The sequence below is a fragment of the Hesperophylax consimilis genome, chromosome 1 (genome assembly GCF_061612785.1).
Source record: "Hesperophylax consimilis isolate HC1 chromosome 1, BYU_Hcon_1.0, whole genome shotgun sequence".
Lineage (NCBI taxonomy): Eukaryota > Metazoa > Arthropoda > Insecta > Trichoptera > Limnephilidae > Hesperophylax > Hesperophylax consimilis.
Genome location: NC_142836.1, coordinates 42,033,140 through 42,054,026, shown reverse-complemented (window position 1 = coordinate 42,054,026; position 20,887 = coordinate 42,033,140). Strand labels below are relative to the sequence as shown.

General features: G+C 35.7%; 1 protein-coding gene across 2 annotated transcripts in view; it reads left to right on the top strand.

Annotated features, from left to right (window-relative positions):
• LOC149426936 (uncharacterized) overlaps nucleotides 1-20,887 on the top strand; it is an 87,621-nt gene that overhangs the window by 381 nt on the left and 66,353 nt on the right. For both annotated transcript variants that reach the window (XM_089634273.1, XM_089634282.1), the window contains one exon: nucleotides 13,154-13,266. In XM_089634273.1, coding sequence (XP_089490399.1) covers nucleotides 13,234-13,266 — 33 coding nt within the window. In that variant the 5' untranslated portion in view covers nucleotides 13,154-13,233. The remainder of the gene's footprint in view (nucleotides 1-13,153; nucleotides 13,267-20,887) is intronic.

Genomic DNA, 20,887 nt, shown 5'->3' with positions numbered 1-20,887 from the left:
AATAAATCCTTCTTAACACAGCTAACAATTTATTTAACAAATAAAGATTGCTTTTCGTACTAAAAATAAATAACAAATAGATGATCACTGCTGCACTATAATTAACCGCTGTTTTCGAATTACCTTAATGTAAACAGGCATCCCCACTTTACTCGGTAGGTTAAATATATGGAAAACCTGTTACCACAAATATTCACCTTAATTTTTAATAAAAATGGTAAAAATTTTAACAATCTTGTAACTAACTTTTTTTAAAGATAATTTGAGAGAGAAAATAAAATAATTTTAAAAATATGGGTATACGTCACGGTCAATCGATAAAAAAATTATCGATAATTTGCCACCGTTCCCGAGCACGATGCAGATCGCTAACGTATAAACAACAGTTCACGTCGAATAAATAAAGAACACTTGGTCGTTGTGAACTATTGTTCGTGCGTTGGCGATCTGCAGTCATGCTCGGGATCGATGACAAGTTACTAGCATCGATAAATCCCTTATCGATCTACCATGCTGTATACCCAGATCCATAAGGAGCTCCATTTCTAACTTTAGTCGAGTCCCAATTGCTCCCAACAGTCTGGAGCTAGAGTAGGTTGTAGGAGATTCCCAATATCGTGTTTACGTTAAAGTAATGTTCGAAGGAAAATAATAAAAGAAACTGAAGGATAATAATGGGGACAAAAGAGAATAATAGATAATTCATTGATCTGAACCTTGTGTTTCTATTATAAAATAGACATTTTTAACGTATTCTTCATAAGTTAATATATGAAAGAGTTAACTTACATAATACTTTTGTATCTACAAATCCCTACGAAAGCTAAAATACCTGCTAGAAACACTCAGGAATGGTATAAAAAATACATGTTAACCCCTCCAGCGTTTGAGGGTCATATATGACCGGGTGTTCATATTTTATAAAAGTATTGTTATCTTTTTTTCTCTCATGCAAAAAATTCATAATTTTTTTGAAGTCAAAAAGGGAAATATTTATCCTTCCCGGGTTGCTACATAAGTTGAGTTACTACTGGAGTTCATTAATAAAATCCTAAAAATAGCCAAAATGAATAGTAACAATTGGTTTAACTTTAAAAATTATTTCTTATTTTTTTTATTATATGAAGGTGATAAAAGTGAAGTTAGATTTTTCTTACAAATCCCCCAAACAAAACAAACGTGTTTTCGAAACACCGAGTTCTCTCATTTTTTCTATGATTGGAGTAAAAAATTAAGTATAAATGTGGTTAGCTGTTTTTGACAATATTTTTACGTTTGATGTTAAAATTTTATTATTTAGAAATAGTAATATTTATTTTAAATGCATACACCGGAAAGATAATTTTATTTAGTTTCTTAAAAAGTATTTATTTTTTACGGAAAATTGAAAAATAAGATGTTTATAGTGCATTTGAAATACATTGAATAACATTGCAAACTGAATAAATTTCATGAAAGTACTGAAGGGTTAATGTATCCCGCAACTTCCCCAATCAAAAGCTTTGCTTTGCTACGCTGAGATCGACCGACCCTACCTTTAGATCTGAACTTACGCGAGCTTTCTCAAAAGTATGTTCTTCTTGCCTTCTTAGGCAAGTTTATAAAAAAAGAAAAACTATATTGGAGCGAAACGATTTTCTTTGTTTCAGAAATTTGGTTTAGACAAAGTATGAAGACGGATTAACCCTTGTATTGTATAATTTTTGATTCTATTATTTCGAATGCAGTCTTTGTGTTGATTCTGTCTTGATTGGCTGCCAACCAATCTTGTTTTATCTCTGATGAGCTGTCAATTTCAATTTAGCATTCTGATGAGCACTCAGTCGGCTGGGAGCATAAATTAGTGTAATAAATGAACACCAGAGGCCGAGAATAATCATATTTCTCACCGAGCCGATGGTAATTGCAGTGGTGAGATATGACTGGCACGTTTGTGAATAAGGCACGACAATATTCATTCACTTTTTCCATAACTTTTTTACTGTCCTTAATCAGAGGGTGCGTATTGCTTATCTGTTTAGTTAAATTTTTATGTCAACTTTCAAATACAAATTTGCTGATTTTGTTTTTAATTTTCGTTTTATTAATTAACTTAATTCTTCCAAGTATTTTTAGAGATCCACTATATTACAATTGAACTTTACATTTTGGCTGGCGATAGGACGATTGAAGGATAAAAATTAATAAGTATTACTGTTTTAAATGTTCTGAAGCTCTCTAACAAAGCAACCGCATTGGGAGGGATGAATTCAAACCTCCACCACTCCTGGACACACTGCGCCCAGATTTTTACCCACCCTTCATACCCTTTTCCTTCCCAGACCTTCCTCTCCTTTCTTTTCTTCTTTTACTTAAAAAAACACACAGCATCCCCAAAGATGACATAGGCCCTGAGAAAAAATATTTTCTTCGGGGTCTTTCGTGTCGAGCTAATGTAAAAATATTATTTTGACAATGCTTATTTCTTAATACCGGTGGGCCTCTCGGTTGTGACAAGAATTCAATATTTATGAATATTCCCAAATTGGTGGAATTCAAATACAAATACTCGATCCGTCCAGAAAATTTACAATGATCGAGAAAATATTATAAATTCAGTTTTCAGGCTACTAGAAAATATTGCGTTACTTTTGCCAGATTATTTTAGTAGATAAGTTTTTTGAATATAGCAACTACTCTGACCAGTCTGAAACGTTGTCAAAGAATGATACAAATTATGCTTGAGACCACAATATTAATTTTTATGATTTTATATTTAGAAATTAACGTATCGTCCATTGTTCAGTTTAATAATTCTTACTATTAACATTTATGATTCCAAGTATAATTAAATTATATATACCGCTCGTTGCAACGTTTTTACTGAAATTTTAATGTTCCTGCTGTTTCATCTGACTGTGCGTTAGAAGGATTCCTTACTATATGTAAAAAATAACTTTTTTTCTAATACGATGAAACAAATCCTAACTAAATGAAACACCCATTAGATCATTGCTGAACTATTGCTTAAAATCCGTTGTTTCAGAGATTTTGATCAATTCTTCAAATTTCATTGTACATGTCCAAGGTCTGTAAAAGTTCTATTATTTTGATCTGTTATTATTCCATCATGGGCCAGTTGTTCAACTGTACTTGAATAATAACAAAACTTGAATAGAACTTTCGCATATCTTTAATATTAACTTTTAAATTTGATGAACAGTTAAACAACTGGCCCTAAGATCGAAAGCCAATTGGAGTGATAAGAGTAGTCAAACGTTTTAAAAAATTGGTGGATAAGATGAAGTGCAAAACTTTATAAACTCTAAGGCCCCTTGATAACGAGATTTGTAAAGTCGATGGTATTCGACCATCAATAAAAAGAGATATACACTTTATTATAATAAACCTATTACTAGACATATTAAATTATGAAAACTTACGAGACAAACACAAGAAACTGAAGCAACAAAGCAGAATACCGATAGAAGTTAGTACTTAAAAAAACTAAAGGTTGTGGCACCGCGATGACGATGTTGAATTTTTGTAAAGAAAAATATGATTTCTAAATAACAATACAGGTTTCAAGATCATAAATTCTCAATTTATTACATATTCTCGTAGGAGGCGCATAGCTCGCGAAAAAATGATATAGTAATGAATTAGCATTAAATTAAACTCAGTTTGACATTGAATGATATCTGGAATTACATCATGATCGGTTCCTTGTTTGCTGATTGCACAGCCTTAATATACTTTGTAGGCTTCGGCGCTGCCCCCGTCTAACCCACTTACACCTCCCACGACATGCTGAACTGTTGACTACACGGAGCTGGGCTGCTAAATCACTTCCTAACTACTTCAACTGCCTTATGTACCTACAGGGCACTTTGCAGTAGAGTGAAGTCTTGGTCTAAAAGAGGAGCAAAATATTGAAGTATTTTCTCTCCAACTTCTTGTACTCGTACTGCCTTAGGTTCTTTGCACGAACCAAGCTTTCTGAGACAAAATATTGGAAAACAATGACTGTGGTCTATATTAATATTCAAAAATATCTACCAGTACCTACTGTTGAGGTAATATTGGTCTAATATAATCGTAGAAAAAGTATTACACACCTTTTTCAGCATAGGAGTCGACGCATTATGCTTTGGGGAGGGAATATTAGAATAATTAATATACAATACCACTGTAGCATTTCACCTGAATTACTAAAAAAGTGTAAATTTTCTGAGCCATAAAACACAAGTTAAAATAATGTAAATAATTCAGAACAGATGCATGGGGTCTATTATATTGCGCTATAGCAGATATGCTAGGATAAAAACTATGCACCGCTAACTCAATATTTTGTATTAATATGAGAAGTTGCAAACATTTTAGGTTTCCTAATACAAATTTAATTTAAATTGTTCAATCAACAATTATTCGTGGGTTATGTCTCAATGTTAGTACGTATGTAATAGAATATTATTATAGTAGTTTTAGAATAGATACACATATGATATAAAATGCAAAAATTTGTAGCGTATTAAAAATTTCATTAATCGGACAATAGGAGATTTACAACTGTGAAGCAATACATTTTTATTTTTGAATAGAGATAAATATTTTCGTGTGCAAATTACCTAACCTAGGTACGAGTACCAAACAACATAATCAGAATAAGCTATGTGTGATTCCAGCTCCCTGCAATCCACCAGAAGATTTTTTGTAATCCACGCAAGTCTCTGTATAATTTAAAATTATCACAAGTCATCATTAAAATTATCAATCATCGTTCCTTTTGGAAAGCAGTAGGCAACTCAGTTAAATTAATTAAGTTAAATTGCAAACTTTTATAAGAGGTAATATGATATTCTAATTGATACATCTAATGATCACACCTTCTAGTATAGTGACACGGAGAGTACACTCAATTTTACGCTTAACAAAATTTAATATTTTACAGTATTTTTAAACAGTGAAACTAACAATTTAACGAGTCATTGAGAGACTGCAAGTTTAAGGAAGTCGGAGAGCAATCCTGCTGGTTCCTAAATTCATAACTGAGTGAGCATTGTCAATATAATTAAAAGTCAAAACATTAAGTATTATTGTCACCCAAACTACTACCGCGCGGCTGGGTCCCTAGTATCTACTTCAAATCACTCCACCTTAAATACAGGCTGACCCATCCTCCATTTTTCCAAAAAAAAACAAAAAAAAAATTTTTTAGTTAATAAAATGGATTCCCAAGGATTCATCAATCTGGCGAGAAACGCGGTTGAGGCTCTCACTGAATTAATAATTGACCCAACAAGCAAATTAAACAAAGATCAAATTGCAAAAATGGTACCAAAAACAAATGCTATTCTCGGAACCATTGCTCAAATGGCTGCCAAAATAGCAGCACTCGAGGGTGAGCTGTCAGCTTTTAAAGCATTATCCAATAAACCTAACTCAGTAGTATCTACTTGTGAAGCAGCCGACGAACTCGAAGAAAGAAAAAAAAGAGCAAATAATCTAATAATCATAAATATTCCCGAAAGCTCTAAGCTCAACCAAATAGAAAAAATACAAGATGACAAAATACAAATTACAAATATCTTGAATAAGATTGATAGTAACATTGAAATTAACTCTATCAACACTTTACGCCTTGGAGCAGTGAGGCCGGATAAACCTAGGCCCGTTAAGGTTATTCTAAAGAACTCCACTGAAGCAATAAATATCCTCAGGAGAAAGAACTTTTATCTGACCAACTCCACTGTTAAAATCTTTTCCGACCAAACACCGAACCAACGAAAATTCTTGTCGGACCTCCGCCAAGAATTGGAAACTCGGATAAAGGGAGGAGAAGTTGGGTTAACAGTAAAATATATGAATAACAAGCCCACAATAATAAGGTCAACTTCAAAAAACTCAAACACATCATCGGATACGGCCAAAATATCCGAGGCTGCCGTACCAAACTCATAGAGCTACAAACTACTCTTCCACTACTCCAACACATTAAAGTTTTTCTTCTTACCGAAACTTGGCTTGATCCTGATATTCACACCGAGGAACTTGGATTTTCATCTTACAACACCTACCGCCTTGACAGAAATCCAGCCACTAGTACTAAAACCAGAGGAGGAGGAGTTCTTATATCCGTTACAAAATTACTGCCATCTACTCGATTAATTTGTAAACATCTGGACGTGGAACAGGTATTCGTTTTACTAAAAACTAAATCAGGCAAAATTCTACTGGGATGTGTCTACATTCCTCCTGGATCCAATATCACAGTCTACAGAAACCACATAGATGACCTCGAAACCTTTAAAAATAAATACCCTGATGCCAGAACAATTTTATTTGGTGACTATAATACCCCTTGCATTGATTGGATGAAAAAGGACTCTTATAATAACTTAAGCCTACCAGAAAATGCCCGCGAAATAATAGATATGACGAACTTACTCTCTCTACATCAAGTCAATCAAGTCTACAATACCAATAATCGGTTGCTGGATTTAGTATTCTGCAGTGATACCTCAGTCCATATTGCTAAATCAGTTGACGAGCTTCTCCCCCTAGACTGCCACCACCCCGCCCTAAGCATAACCATCACTACTAATAACTCACCAGATGACACAACTGTTCTTCCTAACCTAACTTATAATTTCTCCAAAGCTGACTATTCTAACATGAATCAATATCTTGCAAATGAAGACTGGTCATTTCTTCACCATAATAATACTATTAACTATAATCTTGAATTATTTTACAAAATTATTAATAAGGCCATTGAAAGCTTTGTACCACTTTCACACTTCAAGGAAGCAAAGTTCCCAAAATGGTTCAGTGGCGAGCTAATTAACCTAGTTATCTGTAAAAAAATTGCACACAAAAACTTTAAAGAATCGAACTCTCTTATCGACTACAAGATATTTCACAACTATAGAACTCAATGTAAAAAACTATCAAGAAATTCATATTTCAATTATATAAATGGAATCGAAAACTCTATACCTTCTAATATACAAAACTTTTTCACTCACGTTAACTCTCTTAGAAAAAACAAACAAGGTTTACCCCTTTCAATGCACTTCAAAGAAAAGAGTAGTACTGACATGAATGTAAAAGTTAACTATTTTGCTGATTATTTTAAAAGCATCTATGACGAAGATATCCCAGACAATTATATACCACCTTCGTCGCTTAACGAGAGCATACATATCCCTGCCATACACATCAACTTAAACGACGTTATAAGTAAAATAAAATCCTTAGACAAAAATAAAAAAGCTGGACCTGATAATGTACATCCCAATATCCTGATAAATTGCATTACTTCACTGGCTGAGCCGATTTTTCTATTGTTTAATCAATCCCTTGACACAGGGTGCTTCCCTGATATTTGGAAACGTTGTTATCTAACTCCTATATTTAAAAAGGGTAATAAAAGTGATGTTACTAACTATAGACCAATATTTAAGCTATCTGTAATTCCTAAACTTTTCGAAAAACTATTACTTGATAAAATTTCACCATGTATTAACCATCTCATTGTTCCGAATCAACACGGATTTTTGTCAGGTAGATCAACTCTGACAAATCTCTCGTTATATGAAAACTATATATCAAACGTATTAGCTAAAAGAACTCAAGTCGATTCCATATATACGGACTTTATCAAGGCCTTTGACAAAGTATGCCATAAAATTCTCCTGATCAAACTACGTAAGCTCGGTATTGACGGAAAACTTTTAGAATGGTTTGCTAGCTATCTAACTAATAGAGTTTTACTTTTAAAAATCAATTTGTTCATTTCCAATCAATTTATAGCTACCAGTGGTGTACCACAGGGGTCTCATTTAGGCCCAATATTATTTTTACTGTTCATAAATGATATTGTAAATATATTTGATGAAGATATTAATACGTTACTTTTCGCAGATGATTTAAAAATATTTAAAATAATCAAAAGCGCTGAAGATTGTATCTGTCTACAAAATAATTTGAACAGGTTAATTAATTGGTGTTCTCTTAACAAACTTCATCTGAACATAAAAAAGTGTTATTCAATTAAATTTTACAGAATAAATCAACCAATTATTCATTCATATAAACTCAATAACTCAATCCTTACCTCTGTCGAAGAAATTAATGACCTGGGGATAACTTTCGACTCTAAATTAAACTTTATATCGCATATAAATAATATTAATAATAAAGGAATGAAAATGCTAGGCTTCATTCTTCGAAATTCCAGAGGTTTCAAGAATATTTCAACATTAAAAATTTTGTATACATCCCTGGTTCGTAGTCAAGTCGAATATAACTCCTCGATCTGGTCCCCCCACTACAAATTACATTCAGATTCAATCGAAAAAATTCAACATAAATTCCTAAGACACATTAATTTTAAACTCGGTATTCCCATTGAAAATATAAATTATAATTACTTGATGAAAAATTTAAATTTATTAAAACTCTCAGATCGAAGAATTATATCCGACTTAATATTTATGTTCAAAATTGTAAATGGTAGTATAGACAGTCCTGATTTAATTAACCTCATTGAATTTCATATACCCACGAGAGCTACTCGATCTAAAATTTTGTTTAAATGCAACAATATCAGGACTGAGTATTCCAAACACTCGCTTGTACCTAGGTTGCATGAAGTTAGTAATAGATACGCAGATGTGGCAGATCTATTTAACTGCACGCAAGGTAGGTACAAGAGGGCTATGCTATCAAATCTTTTCAATCAATATTAATTTAATCTAATTCTACCTTATTTGCACTATAGAAACTTATGTACTTGTATCTCTTGTTTACTTACTTACTTACTCTCTAATGTCATTTCACAATCAAATGCAACATATATTTGTAATTCTTTTTTTAAAATATTTCTACGATTTTCACTCCGACATGTTATCATTGTTTATGGTATATGTATACCGTTGATATTAAATAAAAAAAAAATAAAAAAAAATAATTGCCAATCATGTGATTGCGTAACGGAAACAGTGTTTAGCTACCACATGGATAGCAAAGAATGCTCTATGGGGCCCGTAACAGAACATTTAAATTATGGGTTCGAGTAAAGGGGAACCGTCTTAGAAAAACCTTCATCCTGCAGTGTATGATGATAATTACTAAACGTATGTTTTATCCCATTCGCTTTGCTCTATTAGCAAGCGTACCCGATAGATTACCCCGTAGATTAACAAAATATAAAATAAATTTCTTAGCCCGTGATGCCATCATTTAACAGAATTTATTTTCTAACTTAGATTCAGCATCCAGAAAAATATTTGCGTCGTCATTCGTGAAAATTTTAAAATTTTCTCGTAGCCGACTTCAGCCGTAAAATAAATCATTTTAATTACGTGTTAAAGGTACAGTGATCATACAAATGGATTGGTTTTGCAGAAGATTTTTAACATGCACTAAAATAAATAAACATGTCAAAATTACAAAAGAAAAAAAATATTGAAATATCATTCAAGTAATTATTTTTGTTACTTACATATTATGGGAGGATAATCTTTAAAATTAACTTTTTCTTCAAAAGTTAAACTTGGGCATGTAAAATACTTTTGCAAGAAATTTATAATGGTGCTGAAATGATTTTTAGATTGACGTTCACGATTATTCTATCATTAATCGTGTGATTACAATTATCACGAACGCTCTTATTTGAAGCAGAATAAATTAATTTGTTTTACTAATCGCATGAAATGGGCAAAATATCAATAAATAACAAGGGAATTACAAAAATTCATTTTTAAAAATAATGTCTTTGCTGGCGCAATGCTTCCGAAAGTCACTCAAATAATATTACCGATGTTCATACGCACTCAAAAGTATTTTCAAAAAAGGCAATGTATTCGAAGAATTGTGTAGATTTTTAAAATTCTAAGTCGAAAATATTCTGGTCATTCAGAAACTATAATATCGGTACAGCCCATCCTGACGTAATTTGGAAATTTACTGTTGACCAACGCTTTATGACGAACAATGACGAACTAAGACACAACAAAAAATAGATTATTCAAAGTAAACTAATTGACTAAAGCTGCACCTTATAATAATAATTGAAAAAATATCAATGAGCCGACAAAAAAACCAACTTAAAAGAATGTAGTTTTACTTTCAATTTGCTTTAGATAAAAAATAATCGAATGGTGCGTTTGTCCGTATGAAAGGTGTTCGTCATGATGCTTTTTTACTGGGAACCTTTTTAGGGGCGTTTCACTCGTAACGCTACAAGATAATGAATTCGATGCACTTAAATAATATTATTGTCACCTCTCACCATCTCTTATAAATTAATGTATTATATAATATATACTTGGTGAAAAGGTGAATACAATGTATTATAAATGGGAATCGATAGCTCATTGTTGTTCAAAGTAATAGAGTGCTTACTTTCTTTGGTGGTGTTATTTATCTTTCGTTACGTTCTCTCTTACGTTTTCTCCCTTTTATACTAGAAAATACAATAAAACCAGAATAATTTCTATTTTCATGAAACGCATTAACTTTTAGATCCGGGAAAAGGTGCCTGGGGAACCCATTTCAAAACCTACCGAGCCCTTACAATGAGGTGACTTTTTAACACCTGAAAGTCGACAAAAAAACTCAAATTTTTACGATATTTATTGTGATCTATGAATCAATAATTTGTGTACAATATTCAAAGAACTAGCAGTTATTTGTTAAAAATTAGTATTACTAATTTATTTAGAATCTCTTCCAATTATTGGTAATGCCGTTTAAAATGACGAATAACGAATAACTAATACTTAATACTTAACGAATTTATAGAATTACTGGTAAACTTTTAGTAAAAGACGAATATATTATCACGATTTCAGGACACGTGTTCATAAAATTCCTAATATTTTTGCTTTTCGTAGTTATGTATTACCAAGGCAAATGCCGATGCATGAACACATACTCCGATGTATTAGGAATTTACTAAAAGTTTATTATGAAACGGCCTGCATCCCGTTTTAATCGGATTACCTATAATTTGAAGAGATTCTTAATAGATTAGCAATACTCATTTTTCGCAGTAGAGTTAGATAAAGTGTTATTTTATATTAGGATAGTATCATTTAAAGTACATCATAATAGTATATGGATGTAGTAACAATTTAGTCAAAAGATATTACGTGAAGTCGAAAAGAATATTACGTGAAGTCAACTAAACTTATGTTAGTTTTATATTCCGTGCTAATAACCTCTTTCGTATTACGTTTGGCACCCTTTAAATATTTCATTTGTGTTTTTTAAAGTTACATGGTTATCTTAGTTCTAATGCAATCCTTATACACGTGTATTATTTTTAAAAAAAAAACACACATTTTTTTTAATAAATCAATTTAAGTTTGTATTGTTTCCGGTAATTCACCAAAAATCTTCATTGCTACGTACAACAACGACATTTTTCCTGAAGGGGAGTTTTATTTCATTTTTTTTCCTAATTTCATGGGTAAAGTCACATTTAATTCAGTTCCCACAACCATGTTTTAAAATAAGTTACTACTGCTGTGGTAAGAATAATAACAATAAATAAATAAGTGAAAATATATAGTTGTTTTTGACGACGCTTTAAAATACCCTTTTGACACGCAGTACGTTATTTTTTTTTATTGTTCTTTAAAGTATTATCCCTATTAAGTTACACTCCAATGAAAGCAGTTTGTACACGTAATGTTTAAATTTAAAGTTAGTTGGATAGTAACTTCTTAAAATAATATTTATTTATTTTTGCACATTAGTTCCACACAGGAGGCCCCCAGGAAAATAATTTCCGTCAGGGCCTATGTCATATGTTGTGTGGAGGGTTTTTTAAGGGATGAGAAGAAAAGAGGAAGATCTGGGAAGGAAAAAGGTATGAGAGAAATCTTGTGGTCAGTGTGTCCAGGAGCAACGGGCATTTGAATTCATCCCTCCCTTTGTAGTACAAGGCGATAGGTCTGGAGAGTTCTGCTGGAGAGGTAAAAACATATCCCTCACAGTATGTAGGACCTCCACACACCCTTTGACTAATCCTCACCCTTTGAACCCGGTCACCCCTCATAAGTCACCAAACGTAACCAAACGCTTGTGGTGACCTATGGCAGAGGATTGGTGAACCAATGAATGGTTGCCGGAGCGGCGGTACCCATGCCCGTCTCCCAAAATGTGTACCTTTATAACACAATCAAAACATAACGCTATTTTAAAAACAGTAATTCTAGATGATATTTTTACTTACTAAAACAAGTCAAAATCAACCTTACGTTTTCTTCAACGATTGAAATTCGATCACAATGTCTCGTGTGCTACAAGCTTAACCGAATATGTTAGGTAAGGTGTCGTGTGCTACACGCTTAACCTCCTCGGACCCAGGGATAAAAGTGTTTCGAATTTAACTTTTTTTTTGAGTATTTGTATTTCAAAAAAAATACAAATTGTTATTTTTTAGTTCATTTCATTTAAATATTTTGCATGCATAGTTTATCAAAAATCGTATGTCTCTTTGTATAAAACGCTGGGTCTCTAACATATAAAAAACATTTTTTCTTTCATACAGGTTGTAGGTAAATGTAATAAAACAATATTATTTTAGCTTTTTGCAAAGCGTTTTATTGTTTATTGTTACGTCATATGTTTCTCTACTTTAATAAGTAGAGAAACATATGACACTTCCTGGAGACATACGACTTTGGTCATTTTTCACAGACATTAATGACAAAATATCAAAATCTATCAATTTGGTGTTATAAAATGAACATATGAGAAAACTAAAAAATACACATAATAATAATTGAGCTAAAATATATTAAATACAACAAACTCAATTTCTGAACCAGCAAAAAGTATTTCTGCCATTTTGAAACTACCATAAAACCGTTTTATCAGCATTTGTTTGAAAAACAAATCATTTTTAACATACAATTGACATCTATGATCTACAGTTCAAACTCGAAACTAGTTTGCATCTAATAATAATCTTGGAATCACACCAATTTTCCAGACACTGTTTATGTCGCCCACTTGAGACAGTGGGTCTGAAGAGGTTAACCTAGAATATGCCATTAAAATTGACAATTACCTGCTGCATTATGAAATTCTTAATTTTACCATTTCATTTATATTACGTACTAATAGAACCTAATCATTATATCACTATTTGTTGAAGGTTTGGACAATTGGACTCTAAGTGAGATTTTCTCTTCAGTGCTGGGAATTATTCCATTCGCTGGAAATCACAAGTAAATCATGGCTCAACTGATCTTCATGTGTTGCGTAATGGTAAGAACTAAATTATTTTACTTGTCTTCTACTGTACATATAATATTTCAATCATTGTTACTTTAATAATCAGCTCTTTACATCTAATTCAACGCTTTAAGATGTCGTGTTCACGTAATTTGCAGGAGTGAATATAATAATTAGGATTGTGTTTGCGTATTTATTTTTTCCCACCTTAAAGATATGCACACAACATTAAAAACGCGGCGGGATTTCGGAATCATTTGCAGCCGTGTACGCCTAATGACCGTTTTCAGACAATATTTCACAGTAGGTATCCTTTGCCTCTTGACCCTTATGGTCAATAGACACACGTGGCTTGAAACGATTATGAATTTACGACATTCTGTGCGTCATTAGGTCACTACTACACGTACTATACGTCATTGGTATTTTTTATGTGAAACCGCTCAAGAGTCCCAACAGCTCCTAACTGTCAAGATCCAGCTCTAGTGAGACTATGGCATCCTGAATTGTGGTATGTTGTGAGGCTGAAGGTAGTAGGGAGGAGAAGAAATGATAAGAGGAAGATTGGGAAGTACCTGGCTATTCAGATCTGGTCACCAAACAGGGCTAAAGCCATTTCAAGCAATGTATTGATTTTGAATGGTGATATCACTCCAGAGCGATACTGAGAGTATATTCCACTCTGGAACGTGCAGCAAATATTCAATACGTTATTTTAAATGAGTAAATTGTGAAAAAACACAAATTAAACAATTACAATTTACTTGCGAATGCCGGAATTCGAACCGCCACCTACAGGTAGTCGAGAACCTCACCCTTCGACCATCTATTAAAATATTTTACTATGATAATATAAAAATTAAATAATTTGTATACACCACTTTTAACATGTTTCAAAGCCAAGAACTTCTTCGTCAAGATAATGAAAACTAACAAATTTAAAAATAGACAAGTATAGACAAATAAGTACATATAGAAGAAAATATATGGGGGGAGGTGAATAATTAGTTAGTATTATTTTTTAAACAATAAATAAAATGGTTAATTATTACAAATATGTACATGGCGAAATTTTAAATAACCTATCACAGATATTTATAAATAAATAAAATTGTATAATTAAACGTCACACTTTTTCTAATACCTAAAATTTCAAAGTTATCTAGCTGTAAACGCATTGTATTCGTATGTAAAAAATTGCACTCCTTATTTATATAAAAAGAATGATTATTTGTTTCCAAAATATGGTTGGCAAATTCATAAAATTATTATTATTCAAACACCTAAAGTGCTCCTTAACTCTAGTATTAAAATTTCTTGAAGTCTTACCTATATAAAAAGTTACAATCATTACAATTAATTTATAAACTCCAGATTTGTTTAAAATATCGTCCTTGTCCTTATCCATACCAATATTTGGATGATTTGTACCTATAGCGCCGTTTTTGTGCAAAATCACCTCAAAGGCGCTGGGTATTATTTAACATATAAATTTTAATTTGTTATTACAATAAAAAGCTAGTTGAATAGTCTTTCAGATATTTCTAATTATTAAATTTGAAGTGTGATTATTTAAAAATATTAAACATGTAGATTATTATTAATGAGAAGTGGTGTAATTAAAATGACGCCACAAATTAATTTTGCAACTATTGAAAAAAAAAATTTAAAAAGTAGAGTGTGATTTAAATACTTTTTTTTTTATAACGTAAAACCGTTTTTCATGTCAAGTTTTAAACGCGAGTCATAACTTAATAATCATGTTGATCATAAGATATAATGCCTTAATCTTGCAAATGACTCATCGCGATGATCAATACTCAAGCAATCAGTGACGCAAGAAGAAAGTAGCAGATCTTGGATTTACATTAAAATCCACCATGTGTATGAACACGTCGCCAAATCCAAACCTAACGCCATAATATTTATTTTCACTTTCATTTTCAACATAATGATATGAATCGATGTCACCTATGTTTTTTTAATGAACGTTCTTCCTTCATGTTTAACACTTTTACTTTTCGTTGACCTTAACAAAAAACCTTAAAAGGACTTGCATACCTTTATACCTTTATACGCGCAGGGCACGTCTACTGAACACTCTGATCATAAAAGGGAAAGGACTTTCTCTCGGCTCTATATGTTGAGCAATCGATTACAATAATTAAAACAGATGTGTCGATTAAAAAAAGAGCAAATAGACTCTAGGGTGCATTTAAATACGTATCATCAATCTAATTAAAGAGTTTATGAGGTGATTTCATGAGAATTGGTTGATTCTGATTAGCACGAATGTAGGTACCTTTTTGTGATAATTGGTGTTCAAATTAGAGATTGAACTAATTATTATTATTTATTATGTTATTACACGTGAACAGTGCGCGTGCGTTAAATTCTTTTCTTGAGTATGTTTTCCGCACTTAGAAATTATTGTTGCTGTTTTTTTGACATATACATAATTAATATTTATATGTATTACAACTTCTGGGTCATGCAATACAATTCTCTACTTGAAATGATTGAATAACTATATACACTACTGACATTTCCTGCATCTGGTGGCAATACTTGGAACTACTATGCAATAATTGCTTGAAAAGTACTTGAGTATATTTATATTCTCTTTTTTTCTCTTCTCTGTTTCCGTTTTCAAAATATTATCCTGAGAAAATCTGTTCAAATTATTGGTTATTCCTAACATATCAGAACTCGTGTTCGTGCACCTGCATTTGCCTTGATACAATGACAAAATGTGAAAATATAAGGATTTTTACGAACACGTGTTCCGACATAGTGATGATACATTCGATTTTTATTTTTTATATCAGGAAACCTATCAATACATTCTTTAAGGGCCTGCAAGCCCGTTTTCAACCGGATTACGAATAATTTGAAGAGATTCTTAATACTTTCAAAAGTAGCTATGTTGAACCACCATATATTTATTTTTTTAATAAACGCAAACCAGTTTCGTAACAACGGTTCTTTCCCCAGGGCAAAATATGAACTTATAAACAGATTCTTAATAAATTAGCAATTAGTAATTTTTCTCCGTTTGTATTCCTCTTTTATTGGCTTTTGTCAGAATCATGAATATATATAGTTGAATGTTTCTTTATGTATGTTCTCTGTTTTTCGCGTTTATTTTATGTATAACTTAAAGACATAATATTATACAATGTATCTCATAACATATCCAATAAATATTAACCGCCTACAAATAATTCTTCCTTATAGCTGCCGATTTCCTTCCGAGAATTTCACATTTCAATAAATGTAGTTTGGAACGTTTGCTAGCAAATAAAGTGAATTATCTATTGCTATGCTATTTATAGCTTCCTGTATGAGACAAAGTTTCTGTAATCCCGTTAAAAAGCCATTTATATACTAAGAGTGCAAATATTTTTTTATTTAATTTAAGAACCAATACTGAAAACGTGTAAAACCACAGCGTACAAACGTTGTATTGTTCTGTTAGTGACATTACGATGATGGAAAAACTATTTTAGAATAGTTGGTACAATGTTTTGTGTATTTTGTTACCTAATGCAAAGAATTGACGTAATCTATTCTTCTTTCTTTCGTACATCATGCAATACAACCTTCACGTATAATATATTGATGTCTTATTGTGTATTTTCCTAAGCACTTGTAAATATGAATCACTGCCTTTGGCTTTGTCTTGGAATAGCGAATGCATAATTTAAAGAAGTCGGTTATTTAGAACTTCAGTATAATCGTTGTACGGGACCAAGTTAGTGAAGCCCGCACAAATACTGCAAATTCAATAGGGCACCGGCACACATTGACACCTTGATCTGAGAGTTTTTGCAGGGGCAGTAGGAAAATATTAAATTAAACAAGTATTACTTTCCCGAGAACTCTCGGATGAGAAGTGACTGTTTGTACCAGTTACTTCTCTATTTATTGGACAAAATTATACATTAAATTTCACACATGTTCAATGAGAGTAATTAGCGATCACCCTTATCTCTTCACTGTGTTGAACAAAACAAAAACATTAGTTTTTAAATGTGTGGTGGCGCCGAAAATCCATTAATATTAACTATAGCAGTCGCACATTAAGGATGTGGAATAATATTATAGTATCATATTTATTTTGACGCAGATATCTAAATGGTTTTATCAAAAATATTAGGGACATCGTAAAAACTTGAGATCTTGTTATCTCATAATGACTTTGGCTCTGCACGTCCGATATACTCCCCACGGTGCAGTCTCTGCTGCGCCCAGCTACTCCGTCGGGCGTGTTCTGTTTCATCCCAGCGTCTCGTGTTTGCAGTTGATGTCATTGCAAGGGGTTTCGGCTAGGCAGGTGTTGTCGTGCTGGTGATTGGATCGGCTGGTGTTGTTGAAGCAGGTAGTATGACGGCGATTTTAATGGCCGGTCTAACATATATTCCGGAACTTGTCTGGATACGGGCTGTCCTGACTTGTCCGTCGGCGGCGGGCACGGCCTCAAGGACGCGGCCACGCGGCCAGCTGTTCCGTGGCAGCGTGGAGTCCATAATGACCACCAGGTCATCCTTCTTAATGGGTGTGACCGGGTTGTGCCATTTTTGCCGAGCTGCCATGGTGGGAAGGTATTCTAGAAGCCACCGCCTCCAGAATATGTCTGCAAGTTGCTGGCCGATACGCCACTGGCGGCGAAGGCATATTTCCTCTTCCTTTTTGCCAAACATGGACAAGAGGGGACGCTTTCCAGCCGACCCTAGAAGAAAGTGGTTGGGGGTCAAAGGCTCTTCGTCGCGTGGGTCAACTGATATGTGAGTGAGTGGTCTGTTGTTCACTGTGAATTCAGCCTCTGCCAGGGCCGTGAGTAAGGTTTCTTCTCTAGGTGCCCGTTCCTTAAGTGTGGTGCTCAGGGCTCTTTTTACTGACCGTACAAGCCTCTCCCAAGCTCCCCCCATGTGGGGCGTCATTGGAGGTATGAAATGCCACTCAATGCCCTGGGTGGCTATGGCATCAAGCATTCTGGCATCGTGGCTCAATGATACCAGAGCGTCTCTCATCTCTGCATCGGCTCCATGAAAATTTGTTCCGTTGTCGGAGTACATGGCTGCGGGTTGTCCCCTTCGCGCAGTCATCCGCTGTATGGCCATGATGGCTGAGTCTGCGGTCAGTGAGGCGGCCAGTTCTAAGTGAATGGCGCGGGTCGAGAGACAAGTGAAGATGGCTCCATATCGTTTTTCCCGATGTCTGCCAACCGTGATCTCCATAGGCCCGAAGTAGTCGAGTCCGCAATGTGTAAATGGGCGGATGTGATGCATCAGTCGAGGTGGTGGTAGCGCCCCCATTAGTGGTGGAGAGGGTTTGCTTCTCCTTATGTGGCAGGTGGGGCAGGCGTGTGCTATCTTCCTGCTTATAGTGCGCAGACGCAGTACAAAGAAATCGCCCCGCACCTCTGCGACCGTCTTCTCCGTGCTGGGATGGTCCGCCTTCTGGTGGTAGTGGCGAATCAGGAGCTGAGTGTACGGGTGGTCTCCATCCAGGATGACGGGAGTCCGTGCTACACACTTCGTTTTCGCTAGAGCTCGCAGCCGGGTACCCATCCGCAGGGCGCCGTCTTGTCCGAAGAAGGGGTTTAATGGGTTCAGACGACTACCAGTCGGCAGCATTTGGCCTTGCTTGAGGGTGGTCATGTCAGTATTGAAGGCGTCCTCCTGAGACCTTTTTATCCATCTGTCTTCCGCCTCCTTGATCTCCTCCGCTCGCAGTGGGCCCCCTACAGATTTGTTAACTTTCATCCGACATTGTTTCACAAAGCGGAGAACCCATGCTGTTGCACGAATCAGCCGTTGCCATGAGGAGAATCTCTCGATGGATGGTAAGGCTTCCCTTGCAGTTGATAGAAGGCCGACGTAGTGAGGCTTAACCTCTAGTGTCTGGTCGTCGGGCCTTTTGACAGGTGCACGCTCTTTTGGCCACGCACTCTCAGGTAAAATGATAAAGGCCGGCCCGGTAAACCACCTTCCTTTGGGTGATAGGTCGGGCACATCTGAGTCCCTTGTACCGATGTCAGCTGGATTGAGCTTGGTTGGCACCCATCTCCAGTCGAGTATGTTGGTTAACTCATCTATTTCGCCCAGTCTGTTTGCCACGAAGGCAGAGTACGTACGTGGGTCAGTTCGTAACCAGCACAATACGGTTGCAGAGTCTGTCCAGAAGTACGTTTGGGATATACGGGCCTGGCTTTCCTTGTGGATGGTCTGGGCTAGTCTTGCCGCGATGAGTCCGGCTTGTAACTCAAGGCGGGGAATGGAGAGGGGCTTCAGTGGCGCCACTTTGCATTTACTGGCCAGAAATGTCGCCTGTAGGGATCCATTTACTTCTTCGGTGTAATAGGCGACAGCGCAGCAGGCTTGTTCTGACGCATCGCAGAAGAGATGTAGGGTCACGCTGTTCTGCTTGAGATGGAGGCAGCGTCTCGGAACTGAAATGCTGTGTGTATTCAACAGGCTCAGCCATTCGGTCCACCTCTGTGTATGTTCAGGGGTAATGGGGTTGTCCCAGCCTATACTCGAGCGCCACACGGCCTGCAGCAGTATCTTCGACCGGATTGTAAGGCAGGAAATGAAGCCTACTGGGTCGAAGATTTTCATTACTATTGAGAGCAGCTGCCTTTTCGTGGGTCGCGTGGCCACTTCTGGGGTGATCGCCTCTTGGAATGAGTACAGGAAGTTATCAGTGGATGGGTCCCAAACTAGTCCGAGCACTCGTTCCGTCTCCGTACCTCCACCGCTGATCCGCACTGTGGAACTGGCCCGGTCTTCTGTGGGAACACCGGCTATGGCAGCTGGACTGTTAGATGCCCAGCTAGTTAGGTGGAATCCTCCTTTCGCGAGGAGGGTGCTCACACCGTGGACGAGTGAGGCAGCCTCCTGACAACTGTCTACCGCATCTAGGTAGTCATCCATGTAGAATTTAGAACGAATGGCTGCTGCGGCAATCGGGTTTTCATGTTCGTATTCCCCGGCTACCTTGTTCCGGACGAACTGGGCGCTGCTCGGTGAACAAGTGGCTCCGAACATCATAGATGACATCTGGTAAGTATCAGGTTCGTGTTGGTTCGGTAATCTCCAGAGGTAGAGTTGGGACAGCTGATCTTCCCGCCTTATCTTGATCTGCAGAAACATTTCCTTGATATCTGCGGCAATGGCGATGTTTCCCTCTCGAAAGCGCAGAATATTCCCTAAGAGGGAAGACAGCAGGTCAGGGCCGGTAAGCAGCTGGTCATTAAGGGAGGTCCCTCGGCATCGACTGGCGGCGTCAAACACTATTCTGATCTTCCCTGGCTTATTGGGGTTTGTCACCGCAAAGTGCGGCAGGTACCATTTTCTGGGTGCGGTTGTTGACGCTTCCAGTTTAGACAGCTTCCTGGCGTATCCTTTGTTGACCAGCTGGCTCATCTTGTCGCTGTAGGCTGCTGCCAGATTCTGATCTGCTGCCAGCTTCTTCTCAAGGGAATGAAGTCGTTTCAGCGCGCACTGCCGGTTGTCAGGCAATGTGGCTTCCGGATTACGCCACAGGAGGCCAGTTTCCCACCTCCCAGTGCGAAGAGGCCGGGTAGTCGTGTTCATTAGTGCGATGGCCCTTTGTTCGCTTGCCTGGGTTCTCACCGCGGCAGTTACGC